We start from the raw sequence: 23,401 nt of genomic DNA on the forward strand, positions 1-23,401 counted from the left end.
AAATATAGGGGAATGGGTGGGTTGCGCTTCGGCGGGTTGGTGTGGACTTGTTGGGCCGAAGGGCCTGTTTCCACACTGTAAGTCTAATCTAATCTAAATCTAAAACTTGAATAGAGTTCTTTAAATTGATATTACCTCTATGATAATATCTCAAAGGTCATACTACCTAAAAGTAAATTATCACCCATCCTTAGCTAATGACAATTGTGCTGGACAACATTGTGGGCTAATATTTTATCATTTACTCTAATTGTTTTGTGCATTGTTATTTAGGTGCGCAAAACATCTGATATGCGGAGTCTGTGGTAATACAAACAAAGAATCCCATCAAAAAGAATGCAGTACAGTGAATGGCTACATTCTCAGAGACTATAACAAACCTGACCTTGGAAACTTCACACTGGAGGAGTATACTGAAAAAGTTATACAATATGGTCTCCAGATGGTAAGACTTTACATTTCTTACTGTTATCAGGAACTCTCATAGTTACCAGAAAGCAACAACTATCATTAAAGTTGCAGCTTTGAAAGTTATAGACTGGTAGACATTTGTCTTCTAAGCTGTGGGGTTATTCAAACCCCATGTTACACACTGACTGAAATTTGAACCTGATGCAGTAAGAATTTCAGAATCTAACCAGTGTGGGTCACATACTTCCTTCATCTTTCAATACTGATAAGTTCAAACTTGTGCAGCAGCACAAAGAATAAAGAACTGGCATTTGTAAAGCACCCTTCTCAAGGTATCTCAATGTGTTTTGCCACAAGTGAATTATTATGAAATGGAGCCACATTTATTTGAAGGGAAATGCATCAATTAACTTATAGATTAGTAGAAAGTACGGTCAGAAAATAACATTAGAATCCTTAGGAGGTCACATAAACCTGGTGTAGTGTCAGTAATTAAGTTCCTATCTGTTTCAAATGGAAATTCCAGAAGGTAACTATAATAACCCCACCCCAAATCCAATCCCCTGGAAAATCAGATGGCTTCAAAACTTACATTAGATGAGGAGAGGTAAAAATGCAGCTCTTTTTAAATCACAAATTGCACAGTAAGGAGACCAAGATTGAGTCCTCTATTACTTGCCCTGTCATGAATTTCTGTCAACATTGGGAGCTTTTTACTTTATGGTATGGCAACAGATTACATTTTCAGCTTTTTACTTGGAAGCTGAGTACAAGATACATCCCTGAGGAATATTTCTGCTCTGCACATGGACACCTGAAATTTAGAACCAGATGCATTAGGAAAAGCTGATAGCTGTTCACAGAAGCTGTAGGTGCTAGCCAGGATCAGTATAGGTAATTTTGATGATGTTTTTCTTGCTATTTTGATTAAAAGGACAATTGAAAACTGTTCTATTACTGATCTTGTGATATACCCACAGACATTGTTTCTTCCTGAATGAAACAAACAGAAACATCGCCCCTAAATGCAGACCAACTTTGATCTATTTAAAAAATATTTTAAACTATTACTAATCAGTAATTTAGGAGATAGGGTAAATTCAATTTGAGAAATAAAACGTACATAATGTTGTAATTAAAAAGTTCAAATGTACTTGCTTTGGGCCACATGTATGATTTAAGTTGCATATGATTATTTTCATTCTTTACTCTTCTTGGTTTACAGCTTTTTGCTGTCTCATTCCCTCTGGGACCATTTATTTTCTTCTTAACCATACTTTTCGATATACGTGTGGATGCTAAACGACTGTTATTGATGTACAAACGACCCATCGCTCACATGGCTCAAGATATTGGTAAGGAATTGACACTAACTTCATGTTAGATAAGCCTTTAGCTTCTGTTCATGCCTCCCTTGGCATCTTTCAACAGGCTTCAGGCTCTCACTACCATTATAAGCAGCAGCTCCAATTGTCCCGTCTCCCTCCCTCATCAACCTTCTTTGCTGAGTGAGACTGCTGATGGCTAATCTTGCTGTCCACCTCACCCGACCCACAACAAACCCTGTGGACAGTACCAATAGATCAGCTCTCATCATCCCTCTCTATATCTCCCTCCAGAACTTCCATTCACTTGTGCTGTCCATGAACTAATTGTGGATGATTGCATTGACATCATGACCTTGTTGAAACCTTCCCCTTTAATGAAGGGCCCAACATTATCTACTACTTCTCTTGTCAAGAATAATATGGTGGCAGTATCTCACTTTTTTCTAAATCTCTCATTGCCCTTTCATCATTCTTTACTGTCCTCCTAAACACTTTGAAGTGTTTTTCACTAAAGATGATGTATTGCTTTCCACATTTAACCTCTGCAGTGAGTGACTTATTATCATTGATGAATTCAATTATCTAAATATTCCCTTGCTCTTGAAATCACTGCCATATCTTCCCCAACATCTCTATCTCTCCAGGTCAATTCCCAATTCACTGTCAACCTCCTTGACCTTATCAGCTCACATGGTCTTACTAATCCCATTACATCAATTAGTTAAAGCCATTACTGATTATTTTCATGTAAAACTCATCATTCACATTCTCCTTTCATATTCCCAACTCTCTGAATCCTTCTGAAATCACCTCTGGAAAATAAAATCCCACACTTCATTTATGATTACATTTTTAAAATCCCAACCACTAACCTTTGACCCTTCATTCACTACAGCATTGCTGCAGCTAGTAATTTGCTCAACTTCATCTTCTGGCAACCACTTACTCTGAAAAACTCATTGTTGCTTAGGACCGAACAGCATCTCAGGGCAAGATCTATCAGACACACCCCTCATTTATGAGCTTTGGCATCTGGCATTCGCCAACCCCTCGTGACCATCATGGCATCCTTCTGATAAACTTGCACACTGCTCAGGAAGTACAGGCTATAGGGCACACCAATAATTTGCTTTGCAAGGCTGTAGGCAGGGATGCCACAATCAGGCACAATCACCCAGCTCACAGATTGGACTCAGCTGCATCTCAGGGCTGCTTACTTGCTCTCTTAGCATTTCTCAAGTAGTGCCAACTCGCACTCTCACAGCATTCATGCTTTGGCTTGCTTTCCCCTGCAAATTATCACAAAAGATATAACCAGAGAGTTTGCCTTGCTAGTCAGCAGTACTCAGCCAAGAGGATGGGCATCTTGCTGCGTGGCAGTGAGCTACATCAATCTCATATCTGTACAACCTGCCAGCAGCTTCTGAGGCAAACACACTGCAGGTATAGCAAGAAATCAGCAATTCCTCAAAGTCTTAGAGGAATAGTCCATGGAGGCACCAATCAGTCAGGAGTCTTGGCACAGTAAGTCAAGTGCAGTCTATAATACCATTCCAGAGGACAGACTACAGTCAGGCATTCGGTCAAGATGTTCTTAGTCAGATATTCATGCCTCTGCAGTGGAGGGAGTGGGTCAGTTACCTGGCATGGTTGTCTCATCTGCCAGGGGCTGGGGGGAAAGTTGAATGGGTGCAAACTCATGTAGGCAGGTTGGATAAGGATCACAGGTTGGGCTACCAGGATACTCAGAGCCTCACCAATGTGTCAAGGTGGAGGCTGGACATCACTAATTGAAGATCATTCACTGTTGCCTTCCATTGTGCTGGAAATTGTAAGTATGCAATGGAAAAAAGTGGCTGTGAATACATAAAAGTGTGGAAGATCCACCAGTGTGAGGATGTTTAAAAGGAAAGAGCATTGCATATAGACCCATGCACTGTACAGGACATAGACCTACAGGATCCAAAATCCCTGGCCAGCCTAATATATTGGCTCCCTGTTAATTAAAATCCTCCTGGCCGCAGACATCAATGACCACTTCATTCACACCAACACCTTTGAAAACATATCAGGAAAAGAACAGTGACGTTGTAAGATGGGAGGAAATGGTGTCAGCAGGCCCCAATGACATGTATATGCCTTGTTCCTCCAATTTATTGATGCCTTGGCAGGTTCTCCTCACAAACATCAATTTATGGTACATTGTATATGTGGCCATGAATTCTGTTTCTTGTTAAAACAGTTGCCTTCAGGGTTGTACTTAAAGAAAACAACCAAATATAAGGTAAATACAGTGCAATTTATAAGAATGTACCAAATAATGTACAGTGCATTGTTACATGTGCTACAGAAGTGCCCTCAATAAGCTTTCCTCTTCCTTTCCCTCTCCCTGTGTGAGTGCACTCCCTGGTTATGCAGCTAGGGTGGAAGGAGCATGCTCATTAGTGGAGCCAGGTCGAGCAACACCAGGGCTGTTTGTGTCTCTGAATGGGCCAAAAAGTTTGATGGTTTTCTTGTCAGAACGGCACTCCTCAGCATAAGCATCCAAGGGATGGAGTGGGGTGGGGGCAAGGTGGAGGTGGAGAGTGTCCTGGGTGGATACTTCTGAGGGACCTCTGTATAGTTCCCCAACTAGCCATGTGTCTCCCGGCACTGCCCTATCTGCTGGCATAGAACCTGGAGTGCTCACCATGTGACCGTTCCTCTGGACCATTATGATGGACAAGACTGCCAGGGTCCGGTGGTGTGGCCTCCTCTACCAGTCCTCTGGGAAGAGGAGTCGTCTCCTTTGTACCAGCCCCTCAACCATGACCTGCAGGTCCCTGTCAGAGTATCGTGATGCCATCTCCCTTATCTCAGATACTTCAGGAAACATTCCTGACCAAGCTGGGCAGCTTCGGAATGCCTGTCCGCATCCAAGTGTACCGGAGCCTTTTAAAAATGATGCAGGAACCAGGGATGCCAGACTTTGGCCAGACGTTTGCTGAGTGGCAATTTGTTCGAGGAATGGCATGTGGTAAGAAGGCGCCACAGTCAGATGTTTTGGATGCCATAGGGACTGCGTAGATTTTTAATGAGTTGGGTTTGGTAAGATCCGATGAGAAATCTTGCTAGGCATCATGGCACGATCCCTCCAAATGTCCCATTGTATCTTACACTTGGTCAAAAGGATGCAAGATTCAGCCCTTCGTATCAGTGAATAATGGTAGTTCCTCTGTTGGATTATTGTGTGTAAAATCATTGGTACTAATTCAAATAGAAACCAACTGACAACACAGAGTTCATTTGTCATTCCCCTTTATTTATCCAATTAGTCACTTCATTGTAACTCTATTTATCTGTGTTCTTAGTTTACCTTGAGTGGCCATGTTTTTTCTGGTGGCCTGCTGCTCAGTTTTGTATTTTTGTCCAGCACATACTGAAATATATTGTGAAATGTTGATGTTGACTCACAAACTGTTTTAATTAATACAGGTCTATATTCCCAGGCTGCTCATTCTCCTCCATGATTTGGAGATGCCTGTGTTGGACTGGGGTGTACAAAGTTAAAAATCACACAACACCAGGTTATAGTCCAACAGGTTTAATTGGAAGCACACTAGCTTTCGGAGCGACGCTCCTTCATCAGGTGATAGTGGAGGGCTTGATCGTAACACAGGATTTATAGCAAAGATTTGCAGTGTGATGTAACTGAAATTATACATTGAAAAATTGATTGTCTGTTAAGCCTTTCATCTATTAGAATAAAGTGATAGTTTCACTTCTTTCATGTGTAAATCACAAAACCTTTTTTTTAAAGTTGCATTCTCGGGTTAGCTGTTAACAATGGTGATAGCTAGACAATATGTTGAAGGTGTTAGCCCCCTGTGTTCTCTGTCTATGCCATGATGTTTAGATTGATTCTAATCTAAACAGTGAGATAACAGAGTTTTACATAAATTCATGCAGTTTTTGAGCTCAGAGTTCTACATGAATGCATGCAGTTTTTGAGCAAAGTGCAATGTAACTCTGCAAGTACAAATTCACCCCACAAAGTATATGTGTGCATGTGGGTCTTTGTCAGTGTGTGTGTGTGTCTGTCTGTCTGTGTGTGTGTGTGTGTGTCTGTCTGTCTGTCTGTCTGGGGTGGGGGTTGTGAGTGTGAGAAAGTGTGTGTGTGTGTGTAGTGAGTACAGAGCGTCTTAAGTCTGTGAGGGGGTGCATGTGGGAGTGTGTGTCTATAAGGGTGTGTGTCTGTGTGTACCTGTGTCCATGTGTATGTGAGAGTGTGTGTGTGTGTGTAGGAATATCTGTGTGTGTGTGTGTAGTGCAATGGTGATCACCTGTAGTGTGACATGAACCCAAGGTCCCGGTTGAGGCCCTCCCTATGGGGACCGAACTTAGCTATCAGCCTCTGCTCGGCCACTTTCCTCTGCTGCCTGTCCCGAAGTCCACCTTGGAGGATGGTCACCCGAAGGTCCGAGGCTGAATGTCCTGGACACGGTTCATCTGTATTCTAACAGATGAAAGGCTTAACAGACAATCAATTTTTCAATGTATAATTTCAGTTACATCACGCAGCAAAGTTTTGCTATAAATTCTGTGTTACGATTGAGCCCTCCACTATCACCTGATGAAGGAGCGTCGCTCCGAAAGCTAGTGTGCTTCCAATTAAACCTGTTGGACTATAACCTGGTGTTGTGTGATTTTTAACTTCATTCTCCCCCAGGCTGGCATGTTTGAAGTATTATGCTTATGTTTGCAATATTTTCTTCCAATGATAAGATCACTAAAAATCCTTTCTTTGCCTTAACACTTTCTCTTTTTTGTTTTTAGCTTTAGTTAGCTATAATATGGATGACTATTAATTATCCTGTTCTTAAATAAATTTTCAATTTTTAGCTCAATTCTGTGTAGTTAATTTATTTAAGACTTAACAGGAAAGTATATCCCAGTGAAATGCTGGTGCACCATGTATTTACTCTGGTTTGTGATATGGGTCATGACTAACGTGAAGTGTATGTTGACAGGTCACTGGTTTACAGTATTGGATCTTATAAATAATGTTGCCGTGGTGACCAATGGCTGCATCATTGCATTCACTTCAGAATTCGGGAGGGAGAAGCCCTTTTATCAAAAACTCATCATCCTGATTGGGTTTGAGGTACGGCAATCTTTGAATAGATGCTAAATTAAATAATCTGCTGGATTAAGGTCTGCTGCAGCATTTTTGGAAAAAGAAAAATGAGCAAGTTTTTAATGGAGCTGTAATTTAAAAGGTACGATATCAACGTACATGATTAATCTCCTTACGGATCTGTGTTAGAGAGAACAAGGTTTGTACCTTTTTGATTTTTTTGGCCTTTTTAAAAATAATAATGGCAATGACAAATAAAATAGTGGCACAAGAAGCCAGAGAGTGCACTGAGGTGAAATGCTGGCCTTTTACTCTTAGACTTGAACTCCACTGATAAGCTGGAAGTTTCGGCACAGTTCAGTGGTTAGCACTGCTGCCTCACAGCGCTAGGGACCCGGGTTTGATTCCAGCCTCGGGTGACTGTCTGTGTGGAGTTTGCAAATTCTCTTTGTGTCAGCGAGGGTTTCCTCCGGGTGCTCCAGTTTCCTCCCACAGTCCAAAGATGTGCAGGTCAGGTGAATTGGCCATGCTAACTTGCCCGTAGTGTCCCTGCTTTGTCAGGGGTTAATGTAGAGTAATAGAATAGGGGGAATGAGTTTGGTGGGTTACTCTTCAGAAAGTCGGTGTGGACTTGTTGGGCCGAATGGCCTGTTTCCACACTGTAGGGATTCTAAGTTTCCTTCTGTTGCTAATTTGATTTGCATGTGTTTATTGGTCTGTAGGATGAGAGTATTGCTGACAAGGCCAACATTTGTTGATGATCCCTAATTGCCCTCTTGAACATCTGTACTCCTTGTGGCCTAACTACACTACACAGTTCCATTAGAATAGATGTTACACCATTTTGACCAAATGATAGTGAAAGAACAGTGATATAGTACAAATCAGGTAAGAATGTGCCTTGGAGAGGACCATTCAGGTTGCTATGTTCCCATGTAATTATTATTTCCAGCTGGTAGAGATCATAGATTTTGAAAGTTATTAACAAAGGAAGTTTAGTGAATTGCTGCAATTCATCTCAAGAATGCACTCACAGCTGCCATTGTGCAGTGAGTGTGAATGGAGGGATAGATGAGGTACCAATGAGCTTGCTGAGCTACCTGATGTGTTGTTGGAGCTGCACACATCTAGACAAGTGGAGTATGTTCACAATACTGACTCGTGTCCTGTGGTTGGTGGAAAGATTTTGGGACATCAGTAGATGAGTAACTCGTTGCAGAATTTCCAGCCTCAGGCCTGTTCCTGCAGATACACTATTTTGTGACTGGTTCAATTCAGTTTCTGTACAGTGGTAACTCCAAGGATATTGTTATCAGAGGATTCAGTAATATAAAAGCACTGACCATCAAAGAACAACATTTAGATTCTTTCTTCTTGGAGATATTCATTGCCTGACACTTGCATGGTATGAATGTTGCCAGCCACTCATCAGTCAAAGAAGGAATGGTATTCAGATCTTGCTAGATGTGAATGTGGACTGCTTACTAGTGAACACCATCTGCTGGCGGTTCAGTCTAGCAGCTATGCTCTTCAGATGCAAACAGCTTGGTCAGTAGTAGTGCTGTTACCACACTTCATAATCTACATACTGGAAATATATTTTGACTGATGTAATAAATACCATCTACTGTAGTGCTATTTCAAGACCTTTCCTCCTATTAGCATCTTGCCTATCTGATATGCTCGGAATGTTTATTATGTCCTCTACCATTGCAAAGTATTGACTTGAATCATTTGCTATTTTGCTGTTCTGTAATCAAATCCCCCGTCACATCCTCCAAGGATCCCACACTCACTGTAACTGTTTTTAACATCTATCTAAGGAAGCCCCTTCCTTGGACACCTGGTCCATCTACCCAGCCAGGCTGAAAATACGAAGAGTGGCCAGCTTTTCTTAACCGTTGGCTTCGTAGAGTTAGGCTTTCTCCCATTATCTGCCACAAACCAGGGACAAAAGTCATGGTTTAGCGTTTTATTGGAGATTTATTAATAAATTGATTTTAAATTTCATCAGCTGTTAAATGATCTGCTGTAACATCCTCCAATTTAAACTGGGTTACATGCATTTGGTTCCATCTGCAGTAAGTTTGATCTTAAATATGTCATATTTTAAATGTAAGTGCTATTTGTATTGGTATAACAATTAAATAGTTTTTGGTGATCTACATACTGGAAATATATGTTGACTGATGTAATAAATACCCCATCTACTGTAGTGCTATTTCAAGAAATATTGTGTAGTCAAATTAGTAAGAGAATATATTTTGTATCTTTCAGCATCTTGTGTTTGTAGTGAAATTTCTGCTGTCAACTTTGATGCCAAATGTTTCTCGGCAGATACGCCTGGCAATGATTGAGGTAATTCTTTGGCAAAGTAGCAATCTAAAATCCTTTGAGTTATAAGTGAAAGTTGTCTATATCTTACAGCATTGAATTTGTGTGGTGAACTGTAGGGAATTGTGCATGTTTATGCTAAAAGAACACACACACTAAGGCAACACATCAGAAAAGCTCTAAATCTCTAAAGTACCATATGGTCACTGTGCTTGTTATCAAATATAAAAATATGGAATTATTAAATCAGATTGTAACACTTAAGGAATCAATTCAGCCCATCTTGTCTCTGCAAGAACATGTCACCTAATAACTTTCCTCTGCTGTTCTGTAGCCCTGCAAAAGTTTCTTCTTCCATTAATAACAAAATTATTTTCAAAGATACTATTGAATTGGCCTCCACCATAGTCTCGAGCAATGCATTCCAAATACTGACGACATGTGTGTTTAAAAAAAAAACTGCATGTGGCTGTTGCTTCTTTTGCGAATTACCTTAAATCTGTATCTTCAGGCTCTCCATCCTTTCTGTAACTTCAGTGATTTTGGATCCATGTTGCTACTATCACTTTAATTCCTTAGGTTTAACTTTGCTCACAAGTCTGCTGCTTGCCACTTTACCAAATGCCTTTTTATGATCATAGCACATGATAATAATATTACATCAAACCTTCAACTACCTTCTCTATAACCTCATCAAAAAATTGAAGCTAATTAATAAAACGCAATTTTCCCTTAACATTGTGGGTGGTGCGGTGGCTCAGTGGTTAGCACTGCTGCCTCACAGTGCCAGCGACCTAGGTTCGATTCCAGCCTCGGACAAATGTCTGTGTGGAGTTTGCACACATTCTCCCTGTGTCTGTGTGGGTTTCCTCCCACATGTGCAGGTTAGGTGAATTGCCCATAGTGTTCAGGGGTGTGTACATTAGATGTATTAGTAAAGGGTAAATGTAGAGTAGTAGGATGGGGGATTGGGTCTGGGTGGGATACCCCCTGAAGGGTCAGTGTGGACTTGTTGGACCGAAGGGCCTGTTTCCACACCTCTGGGATTCTATATCTGTTCTGACTTTTCCTAATTAACCCACATTTAAGCAAGTCACTGTCAATTCTATCTCATAATGTAATTATTAAAAGCTACCTTACACCAAGGCTGAACTGACTGGTCTTAGTTGTTGGACTTTTTTGAACAAGGGAATATCATTTATAATGAGCCCATCCTCTGGCACCTCCCCTGCGTCTTATGAGAATTATAAAATTATGGCAATTGGCCACACAATTTCCTTCTTTCCCTCCCTCAGTATCCTTGGATGCATTTCATCTGGACTTTGCAACTTATCAACTTGAATTCAAGCCAGCCTAACAGTTACATTGTGGGCTGAAGGGCCTGTTCCAGTTCTATGCGAAAGTGAGGACTGCAGATGCTGGAGATTAGAATCAAGATTAGAGTGGTGCTGGAAAAGCACAGCAGGTCAGACAGCATCTGAGGAACAGGAAAATGGACATTTGGGGCAAAAGCCCTTCAGGAAGGACGTTTGCCCGAAACGTTGATTTTCCTGTTACTCGGATGCTGCCTGCCCTGCTGTGCTTTTCCTGCAATACTCTAATCTTGACTCTGTTCCAGTTCTATGTTTGACCTTCCCCTTTATTCATTTCTAACCCAGCCAGTGTCTGTGCAAAGTTTTTATTTTGTTACGTCCTCTTCCAATATGATTTGGGCAGTATCTTTTTGATAAAGTTCGATGTAAAGTAATCATTTACTATCTCAGCAATGCCTCCTGCCTCAAATATAAATCTCCTTTCAGATCTCTAATCGACCCTCGTCCTTCTGTTAGTATTTATGGATGCTTATAAAATAAATTATGTTACATATTTTTGTATTACTTCTCAATATCTTGTGATGCACCATCTTCACTCCTCTTATTTGTTTTATGAATTCCTGTCTGTACTTTTCAATATTGAGCCTAATTCTCAGTTGTTTTAATCACTCAACAGCCACTTTTTTGGCCTGTTTCATCTTAACTTTCTATTTATTTCTTTATTCAGGGTATTCTGGATTTGTTACCATGATCTTTGACGCTCAAACAAATGTAACGTGACTATACTCGAATTATCATTTCTTTAAACGCAGTCAATAGTTCATTGCAGTTTTGCCTGCTAACCTTTGATTCCACTTTATCTGGGACAGGTCTCTTCTCATCTCATTTAATTCCCAAGTAATTATTTTTATTCTGCATTGTGCCTTGGCCCTCCTCTTTCCTGCTACCAGCTCCCTCCACCAGGTACCGAGTGTTTTGAAATGAGGGAAAAAACCCTTTCTCCTGAGATCTGCAAGTGACTCCAATAGATTTTACTTGGTGGGTTTCTGGTACAGAGAATTACCAGCCCGTTACTGAGTTCATACCAACACTAGTGGGATGAAGTCCTTCTGGGTCTCAATTGGTAGCCAGGCAGGAAGGTCTGTGGGCATCAGGGCAGAGACAGAAAGGTGGCAGAACTCTCCCATCCAATTAAAAGTCCCCTTGCCATGCACATTGAGGGAATGTATGAAATTCTGCCAGTGGACCTGAGCTACTTTGCCATTCTGTATTTATGATCTAATAAACTTACTGCTTAAATAAATAAAACCAACAGCTACTCACCTGATGAGCTGCTCCTCTTCTGTGTTACTGAGATTATCTTTATATATTTGCTTATTATTGTTTAAAACCCTGAGAGTATAACATGTAGAAGATTGTTTTAGATTTAGTTTAAAGATCTCCAGCATACTTATTCCAACCTGCTTTCTCTCTCTCCACACTATTTCTATCGTGTTATCCTATTCATACCCACATAATGATTTCTCCTGCGTATTTTTAGCCAAATCACAGCCGGATTCAAGGAAAACTCCAAAATTAATATGTTTTTAGTTCCAGAGTAATTTTGTTAACATTTCTGTTTCTATTGTACATTTCTGACTATGCACAGATGAACAGTGTTAAACAACAGAATTGCATCTCTATTGTTCCACTAGGAAAAAAGGAAAGCAAAAGAAATAGAAAATGACAAGGCAAGGCAACATGTAAGTTGCTGAAATATTTATTTTGTATTTGCAATAATCAAATTTGTGTTTACTGATCACTTCATAGCTTAATGTTTAATATAATTTTATGGGGCTTTCTATGCATTGGAAAGCATGGTGATGTCAGCAATTGTAAGAACAGAATACATGGTTATCAATGAAAACCATCATATCCATTGTTCAATTGTGGTAGAGATTTTCAACCTCAAATTTGATGAAACCAGTTCTATCAACTTTTACAATCCATAAGTAATAGTACTTAATTATCACAATTACCATTTATTGTATAAAGTACAAATTAATACTAAACATTGCCCTGACTTATTAGCTGTCATTCCTTAGTACCCTTACTAGAAGTTTGTGAAGTGAAGATTTATGCCAGATGCATGGAACAGAAACTTAATGGTCCCTGGTGGCAGCCTGCTCTAGACACATTCACGTTTTTATGGGAGGAGCTGTGTGCTCCTGGATTTCTGGCTCTTTGTAAGATCAGTCAATGGGTTTGAGAGGTCAGCTTCTTTCTCCCACCTGCCCTTCAAATCATGAGCCCTCCCATTTCATCTCATTCTCCCACCCAAATCCCACTGTGACCCCTTCCCCTGGCACTTACAAGAGTACTTGTAGTCCCAGCGGTGGCCACTGCTCTCAGTGGCACTGTTGTTGCTCTGGTGGAAATTCTATCTCAGAACGCTATTGGCAAATCTGATTGGCTGGCAGTTTGGTGAAAAGGGATTTTGGGCGGAGTGAAGGACTGAAAGTTTTGTCTCCAGCCACCTACGTTTCTAGGAAAGTGAGATGGCTGTGGGACATCCCTGATTGGTCTGTGTGCATTCCCTGCCTAAGCAGGATGGGAAATCCTCTAATTTAAGCCACTGAGGCATTTAATTCACTGAAGAACAATAAGGTACATTGTGAGAGCTGTCATCTTTCAGTTAAGTGACAAAACCTAGATCCTGTCTGCTCTAACAAGGGATAAAAGGTCCCACAAAACTATTTGAAGATTACCAATGTTCTCCCGGCCTCATTAGCTCCCTTAACAGCATCCTTTATCTACTTGCTATGTGTGAGATCTTACAATCAGAAATTGTTGTATTTTTCTAATTTACAGCAGTTACTGTGCTGCTGTGCTATTACATTAACTGAGAAGCTCTGAGAAGTTATCAAAATTACCTCACAAAATGGAAACTGGACTTTTTACTTGTGCTTCAGCTAATCTAAATATCAGAGGATTTGTTTTGTTCTTCTTGATGATAAGAATATACTTGTATTTTTGTACCATCTTTTAACATCAGGGATTTCTTGTTGGACAGAATTTCATGACAACAGTGGACCAGTTGTTAGAAAAGATGAGCTAATAAACATTTCTTTTTATATTACAATTAGGACACATTGCAAGAAATTTGCAGAAAACACAAATATTGCTAATGATTTTGAACAGCAGACAGAAGTTTTGAAGTGATACCAAAACCAGGGCATTGTTTCTGTTCACAGGCTTTTCATGGCACTAATGATTGCATTTGAACCTTTTAAAAGGACATAAGAAGAGAATATGTTAAAACTAGAGAAGTGTAAGTCATTCCACTGAAAGTGATGGGCAACATGAAAACATGAATGAGAAAATCAACAAATAAAAATTCTAGTGCCATGTTAACAATAATTTTAACATTTAGATGTGTTACAAAAAGAGACCCAAGAAATGCCAAATAAGTTTTTAACTGATGCCATGGAAAGAGTTACAGTGGCAATTTGGGAGGTGGAGAATAGATCTCTCAATTGCAGCTTGGATGTAAAGCTTCCTTTACCCAGTACCAATCAATTATACAAAGTTACATTGTTGCATACAGACAGCACTAACCACACTAATGTAATGCTTATAATTGTGCGTCCAATGCCAGTTAACAATAATTTGGATTACTGCATCTTTTAAAGACAAATGTTCTATGGTTGGATTGGGTGCTGGAAGTAATTCTACAATGATTTGGGCATGTGAAATCCCTAACATTAACACCAAATGGTAGAGTGGGGACTTTAAGATTTCCCATACTGTACCAGAGATCTTGGTCAAGAAGTTGCAGAGGAGAAGAAATATCTATGCACAGAGAACCAGGAAACCTTTCAGGCAAATTCTTCAAAGTTAGCTGAGATGAGCAATGCTGGGTGTCAAGACCAGACCTGGATATAGTGCCACAAAAAGCTCAGTAACTTTGCCAGCGTGTTTTCAAATGCTGGTATCCGACCAAGTGAACCATTATCCTCAGTCACCACGCTATACAATACCACACCCCTAACAGTCACCTGCCTACAGTGTCTGTCAATCAGGACTCATACCCAACATTAATAATCTTCACTTCACTTTTAAACATTTTAGCAGTGCCTCAAGCCTTACAGACACATTGGCCAAGTTGATTGCATTAAGTTCACTGGCATACTTCCCTCTCTCAGAGCATGACTTGAGGGCGGGTGCTATTGTGTCTTGAAGCACAGTTTGGAGTGCAGTTGTTTACAGTTTACCTAAATAGGGAAAGAAATTGAACAGTTACGATTATCATTGCTGAATACTTTCATTAGACAAGGAGTGCACAAGTCTAAAAGACATCTATCAAAGTGAAATAACTGCACAGAGGCCAATACCAAGTCACTTTTTGTTTACACAAGCACAGTACGTAGTCTCTGAATAGTTAGCTCTGAGCCAGTCCCTAGAATAATGAGACTCTCTGAGTCTCCTGTTTATATCTGTCAGCTAGGACTCCCTGATTGGGGCAGTTAACCTGGGCCAATCAGGCATCTCACAATCAACAAGATCCACCTGACCAACCTCGTTCCAATCACTACATCCCTCCCCCGCCACGTCCAGGGATGTAGACCTGTTCTTTTTCTCGTAGCTTCTTCTGGGACGTTTTTGCCCGAGGTCGGGTTTCTCTGACTCTGACTTGGACCCAGACATCATGCACTGGACTGTAGCCTATCTTTTGTACCTGGAGTGTCTCAGAAGCATTTCCTCCTCTTCTTCCGGCGAAAATGGTATTACTGCTGCATCCTTCATGGTATCTGAGGTTTCTTCAACACTAGGTGGAGGGGGAAGAACCGACAGTTTCTGACAGGCCTTCTGGCTGTTCTTAAGGGCCAGGCATGTTTTGCTCCTGTCGTGTTTGTGTGGTAGCAACTTTCATATGATCCACAAGTTTGTTCAGGACTGCCTCTCCTACATGAACTTGTATGTCTCGGGACCTGACCTCACATCAGCCTTGTCTTTTACATATACACTGCCATTTCCATGGTTCCGGCAGCAAACGTCATCCCCTGAAATAATAAACTGTCTCTCTCTCTCTAAGACGAGGCATGTGGTAGGCATTGGCGTACCTGACATGCTGTTTCATCCTCCCACCCAGGTCCAGGAATATCACTTTTAACCTGGTACAGAGTTTCCTCCCCATCAGAAACTCTGCTGGAGCTGTTGTTGTTGTTTCATGAGGGGTGGTCCTATAATCAAACAGGAACCATGACAGTTTGGTATCAAGTGAAACTGTAGACTGTTTCTTTAAGCCTGCCTTCAAAGTTTGGACTACTCTTTCCATTGCACAGTTGTAGTATCTGTTTGAAGTTCAATTGGGCTTCAGCTAGTAGGCACTTTTGCCTGGTTACATCATTAATCCCTCATACCAAATGGTGTCTCAGCATTTTATTCAGGGTTAACCCAAAATCAGATGCCTCTGTCAGTCATTTTAACCTCATCAAAAATTCTGATAAAGTTTCTCCTGGTTCTTGGACTGGTGAATAAAACTGACAACATTTCAGAATTACAGGAGACTTGGGGTCACACTATTCCTTAACTAAATCTGTCAATTCTTGAAAGGTGTTAGTATCTGGTGCCTCAGGGAAGGTTAGGCTTCTAATACCCAAAAAAGCTGCAGGTCAGCAAGCAGTAAGAAGAATTACTCATTGCTTTTCCTCTGCCCTGATGTCATCTGCCCAGAAGAATTAATGCACTCTTTCCACATAGTGGGGCAGGACCAAACAAGCTTCCCAAATAAATGCATGATGCCAGAAATGTTTACTCCAACTGAAAAAAAGATTGCAGCAAGTGAATTTTCTTCAGGAGCATGCTTGCCACTGAACTAACTACACAGAGGCTGGTATCCCACTATCCAACTAGCTCAGTGCCAATCCCTAGAATGAGGAGAATCTAAGACTCCTGTCAGCCAGGGCTCCCCGATTGGATTGTTAACCTGGGCCAATCAGGGATCCCATACTCAATGGGATTCTCCTCGCCAACCTTGTTCCAATCACTACACAAAAAAGCTGGTTTCAAAAGACCACAGATAAAGCTGTGCAATGATAACCTTGATTCCTTGGGAAGTACAGAAGGAGAACTTTAGCCCTGTTTCATCTGCTGAACGCTGTGCCTGGCTGTTAGGTAAGCACAGAGCAGGTAAGGACCAAGCAAGGTTAGGCAGTGAAAATCTCTGTGGTTAATAAATTGTTAGTACTCACAGTCAGATGTACATTGGCCACTTAAATAGATATATGAAGGTGCCTGAGAAATCCTGACTTGCAAGAGTAAGGGAGAAATCAAAACGTAAATACCTGTTATATGCTTACAATATTTCTTCTCATTTTGGACTCAGGAAAAGATAGACATAAATGTAAACATCCCTGAAGAGATATCCGATCTGCACTGAAATTGAATAAATTAGGAGCTGTACGTGAGGATTGACATGATCTTATCAAAATTAAATATGTATGATGCAAACTAAAGGAACAAAGAAAAATTAAAATACTGGAGATATTGAAAATGTGACTTGGTCCCTGACTGCGAAAGCCCGAGGCAGTGGGGAATCTTGTCTGCCTCCTGTTCAAAGATGGAAAATAAAACTTTGCTCACCTCAGCTTTTTTTTTAGTGTGCAATGTTTGCAAGTGACTCCCTTTCTAGATTCTGATTGGCCTGCTGTGTGTTTCCTGTATTTGTTACGTCATACTTGCAGTATTATTCTTTCAATGTTGTGAAAATGAGCCACTTCATTTTAGCAAAATCACAAATTAGGTTAGGCACAATTATCTATACTGAAATAGGATATTTCAGAAGTATGTAAAGTAAGGGTTTGGGATGCCAGTTCAAGAAATCATGTTTGATGCAAAAGCTCACATTCAATCCGTATGGATGCAACAATATGCACAAAATTGTTCGGGTTGCTGGGTGCAATGCAAAGATGTTCATGAAGATTTCTTCTGCTCAGTACTTTTCATGACCAACAGCATAGTTTCAAAGCAGGATGTATTGGACTTGCAATTACATTGCAAACCTTCCCTAGTTTTAAATGAAATGTTACAGAGATATCCCTAAAGTTTCAGGAGGACCAAGCCTCCATTATTTAGGATTCCACGTGAAGTACAAAGTAAAGCAAATTTTCATAAACACTTTCCGATAATAATGCACAGTAAAAAGCAGAGCAATTCATTCAGAGTAGTCAATACTCTTGATCGTCTATCTGCACCACAACTAAGATCATCTGCTTCCACCTCTGTATCATCACCAACTCTGTCCCTACTCAGTTCCAATATTTCTGAAACACTTATCTATAAGGAATACCTTCAGACTGGACTTTTCCAAAGTTCAACTGGCCAGTCACCTGTATTCTACCCTTCCTACCCTATTTTAAGCCTAACCTAAACCCTCCTTATACTTAAAGTCATCCAAAACTCCCCTGCTCAAGCCCTTTCACCAAACCCTGTTCATCCATTTCTCTCCACTACATTTGCGTGTGTCACTCCCAATCAACATTAGCTCCAATTAAATAACACCTCCAATTTTAAAATCCTAATCCTCATGTACAAAACCTTCAATGACTTTATCTCTTTTACCAGTCCATGACTCTGCAATCTTCCGATATACCTGCACTTCTCCAATTCAGCCCAATAGAGCACCTGCAGTTGTACTTGCTCCGTCACTGGTGATTGTAACATCACCTTCCCAAGACCTTAGGTCCTCCAATCCTGCACTGAGCTATGCCTCTTCCACCTTGTTTCTCTTTTGTATGGGTCTACCTCTCCGGTCAGGTCTTTTTGTCATTTGCTATGGTTCAGTTTGTGGTTCAATGACAAATTTAGTTTGTTAGCATTCTTATGAATTGCTTTGAGATGTTTTGCTTCACTTAGGTGCCATATAAATGCAAAGAATTGTTGTTAAAACAACATATGTATTTCTTTGCCCCCACCCCCATTGTCGGCTAGGATTGTTAACATCATTATTATTGGAGAAAGCATGGTTTTGTTTTACTTCTGTTTGTGACACGGCCAAGTACATTTTTATTCATTTTAAATATGTCTTATGTTAACACCAGGCCGTGCTCTGTATCTAGTCTTTCATTTCAACTTTAGAAAAGATAGTTAGCAAACCAATGAAAAGGTATTTCTTCCCTCTTAACCCAGCACTAATGCTGACATGCACCACTCACGTATTATCAGATGGGATTCCTGCACTGAGACATAATCACATACCTGGAAATATCTTAATGCTTGTACTTGTAATGTTTACATTGGCAAATAAAATATTTGATCTCAGGTTGTTGAATTTATGCACTTAAAACAATATACTAATAATTAATAAGTTTGCAGTTCGCAGCAACGTTCCTAAAGGTGTATGAAATTCCTATGTGCGTTATTTTCAATACTGTAGTTCAATTCTCTGCATGTAGCATTTGTTAAATGATATATTATTTGTGCCTGTAATGATTTTCCTGCAAACATGAAGAATAAATCAACTTTTCTGATATCTACAATTAAAGGATATGTGAACTATTGTTGAGTACGAGCTCTTCAACACACTCAGCTCATTGTCAGGAAGGGCTGTTCAAAGTGTATTATATTTCAGTAAGATCCAGAGACATATATTATGAAGGTGCTACATATAGTAAGTAGTACTCTGCCAAATTGTGGGAAAATACAGAAACTCTTGAGCTAACTTATTGAAAGCACTGGTGGGATCTCAGAAGCATTTTTCCCTTAGGGCTCCTTGACTGAATTCCCTCAAGTCTGATGGAAGCAAGCTTTCTTGGAGTTATTCAATCAAAGTTCAGTTCTGTTGCTGAATCTTTTCCCCGTCTGGAGTGTTAGTTTCTTTGGGTGATGAGTCCAGTTACTACGTCTGCTCAGTTTTTGTCAGTTCAGATAGTTTTGATTGACGAGTTCAAGGGTTGCATCTGTCAGTGCATATCTTTGGTAGGTTCTGCTTTGCTCATGAGGCATATTGGAATATGGGACCATAGGAACAGGAGTAGACATTTCAATCCATGATTCTGGATTAGTGGTGCTGGAAGAGCACAGGAGTTCAGGCAGCATCCGAGGAGCAGTACTGCTGTGCTCTTCCAGCACCACTAATCCAGAATCTGGTTTCCAGCATCTGCAGTCATTGTTTTTACCTATTTCAATCCTTGAGCCTGTTCTGCAATTCCATGAAATCTGTATCCTAACACCATATCCTTTAGCCCATATCCTTTAATATCTTTGCTTAATAAAAATCTAACATTCTCAGATTTAAAATTAACAACTAATCTAGCATCAACTATCATTTTTGGAAGAGAGTTCTAAATTTCCAAATGCACCCTGTGTATGAAGAAATAGTTCATAACTTCTCTTCTGAATGATCGGGCCCTGGGTTTTGACTATGCCCTTAGTTTGAGAATCACCATTCAGTGGAAATAGTTTCCTTTTATCTACCCTGTCTTTTCCTGTTAATATCTTGAAGACTTCAATCAGATCACCACATAACTTTATAAATTTTAGAGCTTTATTTGTATACTGTCTCCTCTTGGGGTTCAGGTATCATTCTTGTAAACCTGTGATGTAGTCCTCCAAGTTCAATATATCCTTCTTTTGGTGTGGTGAGGGTCCTCCAAGTAGGGTCTAACCAATGGCTACACACACCTATGTGAGGTACAAAGAGGACTGGAGCATACGTGCAGTTATAAATGACTAGTGATGTCAGTGGAGTCTAGTAATCGGTGTGAACAAAGATAATGGAAAGTAAAGGGAGTCCATTGACCAAGTTATCTGGCGAGAGAGATTGGTTTTGTAAGGGATAGGATGGAATTGATAGTGATGGCAAAAGTGGGAGGGGTGGATGAAATGGAATTGGTGAAGTTTAGCAAATAGTGTGGTCAATTCTTTGATAGAATTTATTATTTTTATTATAATTAACTCATTATTTAAAAATGCTTTTCCTTGTACTAAAAATAAAGATTCATTAGTTTTCAATGAAGAAGAATTGGAAAAGAATTGTCAAGTGAATTAAAATAACACATTAGTATTAAATCAACAGATGAATTCACAGAATCCAACAAGATGGATCCGAAAAGTTGTGACTATCATTCCAGTTCTACATGTTACACAGCACCAAGCACAAAGGGAGACATTTAGAACTTGATGAACTGTTGAATAATGATGTGAGATGGGACTAGACACCACATTGTATATGCTGCTACCAATCCTTCCAGGAATACCTTGCTTTCCATGGTCTAATATCATAGGAGACAAATCTCTATAGTGCGGAAAGAGGCCATTAAGCCCATCAAATCAGCATGTCCCTCCAAATGGAATCCCACCCTACCCTTGCATTTACCATGGTTCAACCAACTAGCCTGCACATCCGTGGACACTACAAAGCAACTTAGCATGGCCAATCCACTTTCACTGCACGTCTTTGGACTGTAGGAGTAAACCGGAGCACCCACCAGAAACCCACACAGACACAGAGAGTTGCCCAAGGCTGAAATTGAACCTGGGCCCTTGGTGCTGTGAGGCAGCAGTGCTAACCACTGAGCCACCGTGCTGCCCAGGTGAGGATAGCCAACTTTTGGGCTAACTAGAAGAGTTTCTTCGAGAAAACAATGTATAGTTTATTGCATTTATTTAATATTACAACGATATAGAAACTGTTGGGACCTGGCTTTAGATCTGACTCATTCAAGATCCTTAGTTATTGTTGTTGTGATATTATTATTGGACAAGTCAGATCGCAGAATGAAATCTGGCTTATTAGTTGTTTTTTTATTATTTGATACCGTGGCCATTCACTGAAATGAACAGATATTCTGAATGATAAAACAAAAGTTTATAACAGAAAAGGAAAACAAATCAAAATATCTGAATTTAGAACACAATTTAAAACACTTTTAAAGTAAACAGCAAAACAAAAATCTGTTTTCCAATTCCATCACTTTACAACATTTCAAATAACTGCTTCTCCCCAGTTCTGTCCTGTGGAACTGTGAAGTCATCTTATAAAATGGTGAGAACAAGGAATGCTGGTCAATTCTGGGATATCCCAGCAGTGCTGAGTTGTAGAAGGAATGGCTTATGGTATTATGAGGCTAGAATCGGACAAGGGAGATGCTGTAGAAGTGGGGTAGATAGTTTATGAGACAGACTTGGTAAGATACGATGAGACAACAGACAGCCTTATGGCAGGGTTCCCTCCAAAAGATAACTGAACTGGTTGACGATGGTAACAAAGGAGAGGGTCTTCCAAGAGGACTGGCTGAAGAGATCATGCCACCAAACCCTGCCGGCATGGTTTGTGGATACCACCAAGGACAGTGCTGTCTCCAGGGTATGAAGGAATAGCCAATGGTGCCAAATGAAGATCAGTGACCTTCTCTGCTGTGTCAGGGTAAGTGCCACACTCTTCTTACATTCAATAAATCTATGCTACTGTACCCACCTCCCACCATGGCTCATGTTCTGCCTTCTCACTGTTGCCCATAACATCTTCTCTTGCTCACTCTGATTACCCCAAGTGCCAACACCACGAATCCCATATGGCCTCTGTGCTGTCCCCCCTCAGTCCTTTAGAATACCACCTGCACAACCACACACAACTGGCCCCCCTCCACATTATCTCAGCCATTTCTCTACTTTCTGACATGCAGGACAACAGGTCAGAGCAAGCCCATATGATTAGGGGTGGTGGGGAAACAAAATCTGGGTCCTCGCCGCGTACAAGAGGGACTCCTGGTCCTTAGAGGAGAAGGCCAGGACCATCCCTATGGGACTACAAAACATCCATGTCCCACCAAATGAGTAAACACCATTCTTCATTCCACTGCAACTCTCCCATTGACCTAGCTGTCAATTTCATTCATTGCACAACAATCCTAACCACAGCACATGGCACCTTCTCTCTCCCTCTCTCTCGTGTCTTGGAGATACAGCCCCCCCATGACCTCTGTGAAGAAATACCCAGCTCTCCTCTCAGTGCCCCCCTGGACCTCTGACAGTGAGAGTACTGGGGCCTCTGAGAAAGTATCAGCAAGTCTATCTCTTGCGTACCCCACCAGCTCATTACCAACATCTCAGGGGGACAGTAGGCATATAGGATATAGACCACAATCTGGCGGGTGCATCACTGTGACCTGGCTAAGCAAGAAATAGTCCAGACAACTGCTACTGAGAGAACTGTCAGAGCTCAGGCGCCTGCTCAGCTCAAGGCAAAAGAGGAACCAATGGTTTCAGCGAGCAAGGATTTCACCCACATGGTCAGGCAGGAACAGGAGTAATGGACAAGCACCTGGCACAGAATAGCCCTCATTGTCCAGCAGCTGCTGTGGAGAGCCAGGCCCAGCACTTGGTGGCTGTTGAAGATGTGCACATACCTGCACTCCATTGTCCCAACCATTGGTCCTCAGGACTGAAGGCAGGGGACAGGGGAATGGAGAACCTTACCCTCATTCCAGGTTCCCCATCCTCACAAGGACATAGGCTACTGTTAGGAGGCACGTAGCCAGAGGTGGGAGCCCCCACCCCCAGCCTGCACTCAGGATATTCCATAGTTACCAGGCTTTCCTGTCCAGATATTTTGGAATATTATCAGTGGATTATTAATCCAGAAAGTCAACTAATGTTCTGGGGACCTGGGTAGTGTATTAGGCCCAATGATTTTCATCTGGTTCATCAATGACCTTCCCTCCATCATACTGAATTGGGGATGTTCACCAGTGATTGCACAATGTTCATCATCATTCATGACTCCTCAGATACTGAAGCAGTCCACCTTCAATACGACAAGATCTGACCAATATCCAGGTTTGGGCTGACAAAAGCCAGACAACATTCATGCCACATGACTGCCAGGCAATGACTACCTCCAATAAGACACAATTTAA

At 40.9% G+C, this 23,401-nt stretch overlaps 1 protein-coding gene across 5 annotated transcripts in view; it reads left to right on the forward strand.

Moving 5' to 3' along the window:
• The window catches only part of LOC122550753 (anoctamin-7-like), a 79,732-nt gene extending 60,692 nt beyond the window's left edge, over positions 1 to 19,040 (forward strand). For 2 of the 5 annotated variants that reach the window (XM_087988181.1, XM_043691960.2), the window contains 6 exons: positions 274 to 445; positions 1,637 to 1,766; positions 6,749 to 6,882; positions 9,133 to 9,213; positions 12,197 to 12,244; positions 16,870 to 19,040. In XM_087988181.1, coding sequence (XP_087844307.1) covers positions 274 to 445; positions 1,637 to 1,766; positions 6,749 to 6,882; positions 9,133 to 9,213; positions 12,197 to 12,244; positions 16,870 to 16,923 — 619 coding nt within the window. In that variant the 3' untranslated portion in view covers positions 16,924 to 19,040. The other 3 variants (XM_043691963.2, XM_043691961.2, XR_006311938.2) reach the window with 3 other exon arrangements.
• Positions 19,041 to 23,401: the final 4,361 nt, after the last annotated feature.

This window comes from Chiloscyllium plagiosum, unplaced genomic scaffold, assembly GCF_037043375.1.
Source record: "Chiloscyllium plagiosum isolate Xiang-an unplaced genomic scaffold, Cpla_swu_hap1 HiC_scaffold_6, whole genome shotgun sequence".
NCBI lineage: Eukaryota > Metazoa > Chordata > Chondrichthyes > Orectolobiformes > Hemiscylliidae > Chiloscyllium > Chiloscyllium plagiosum.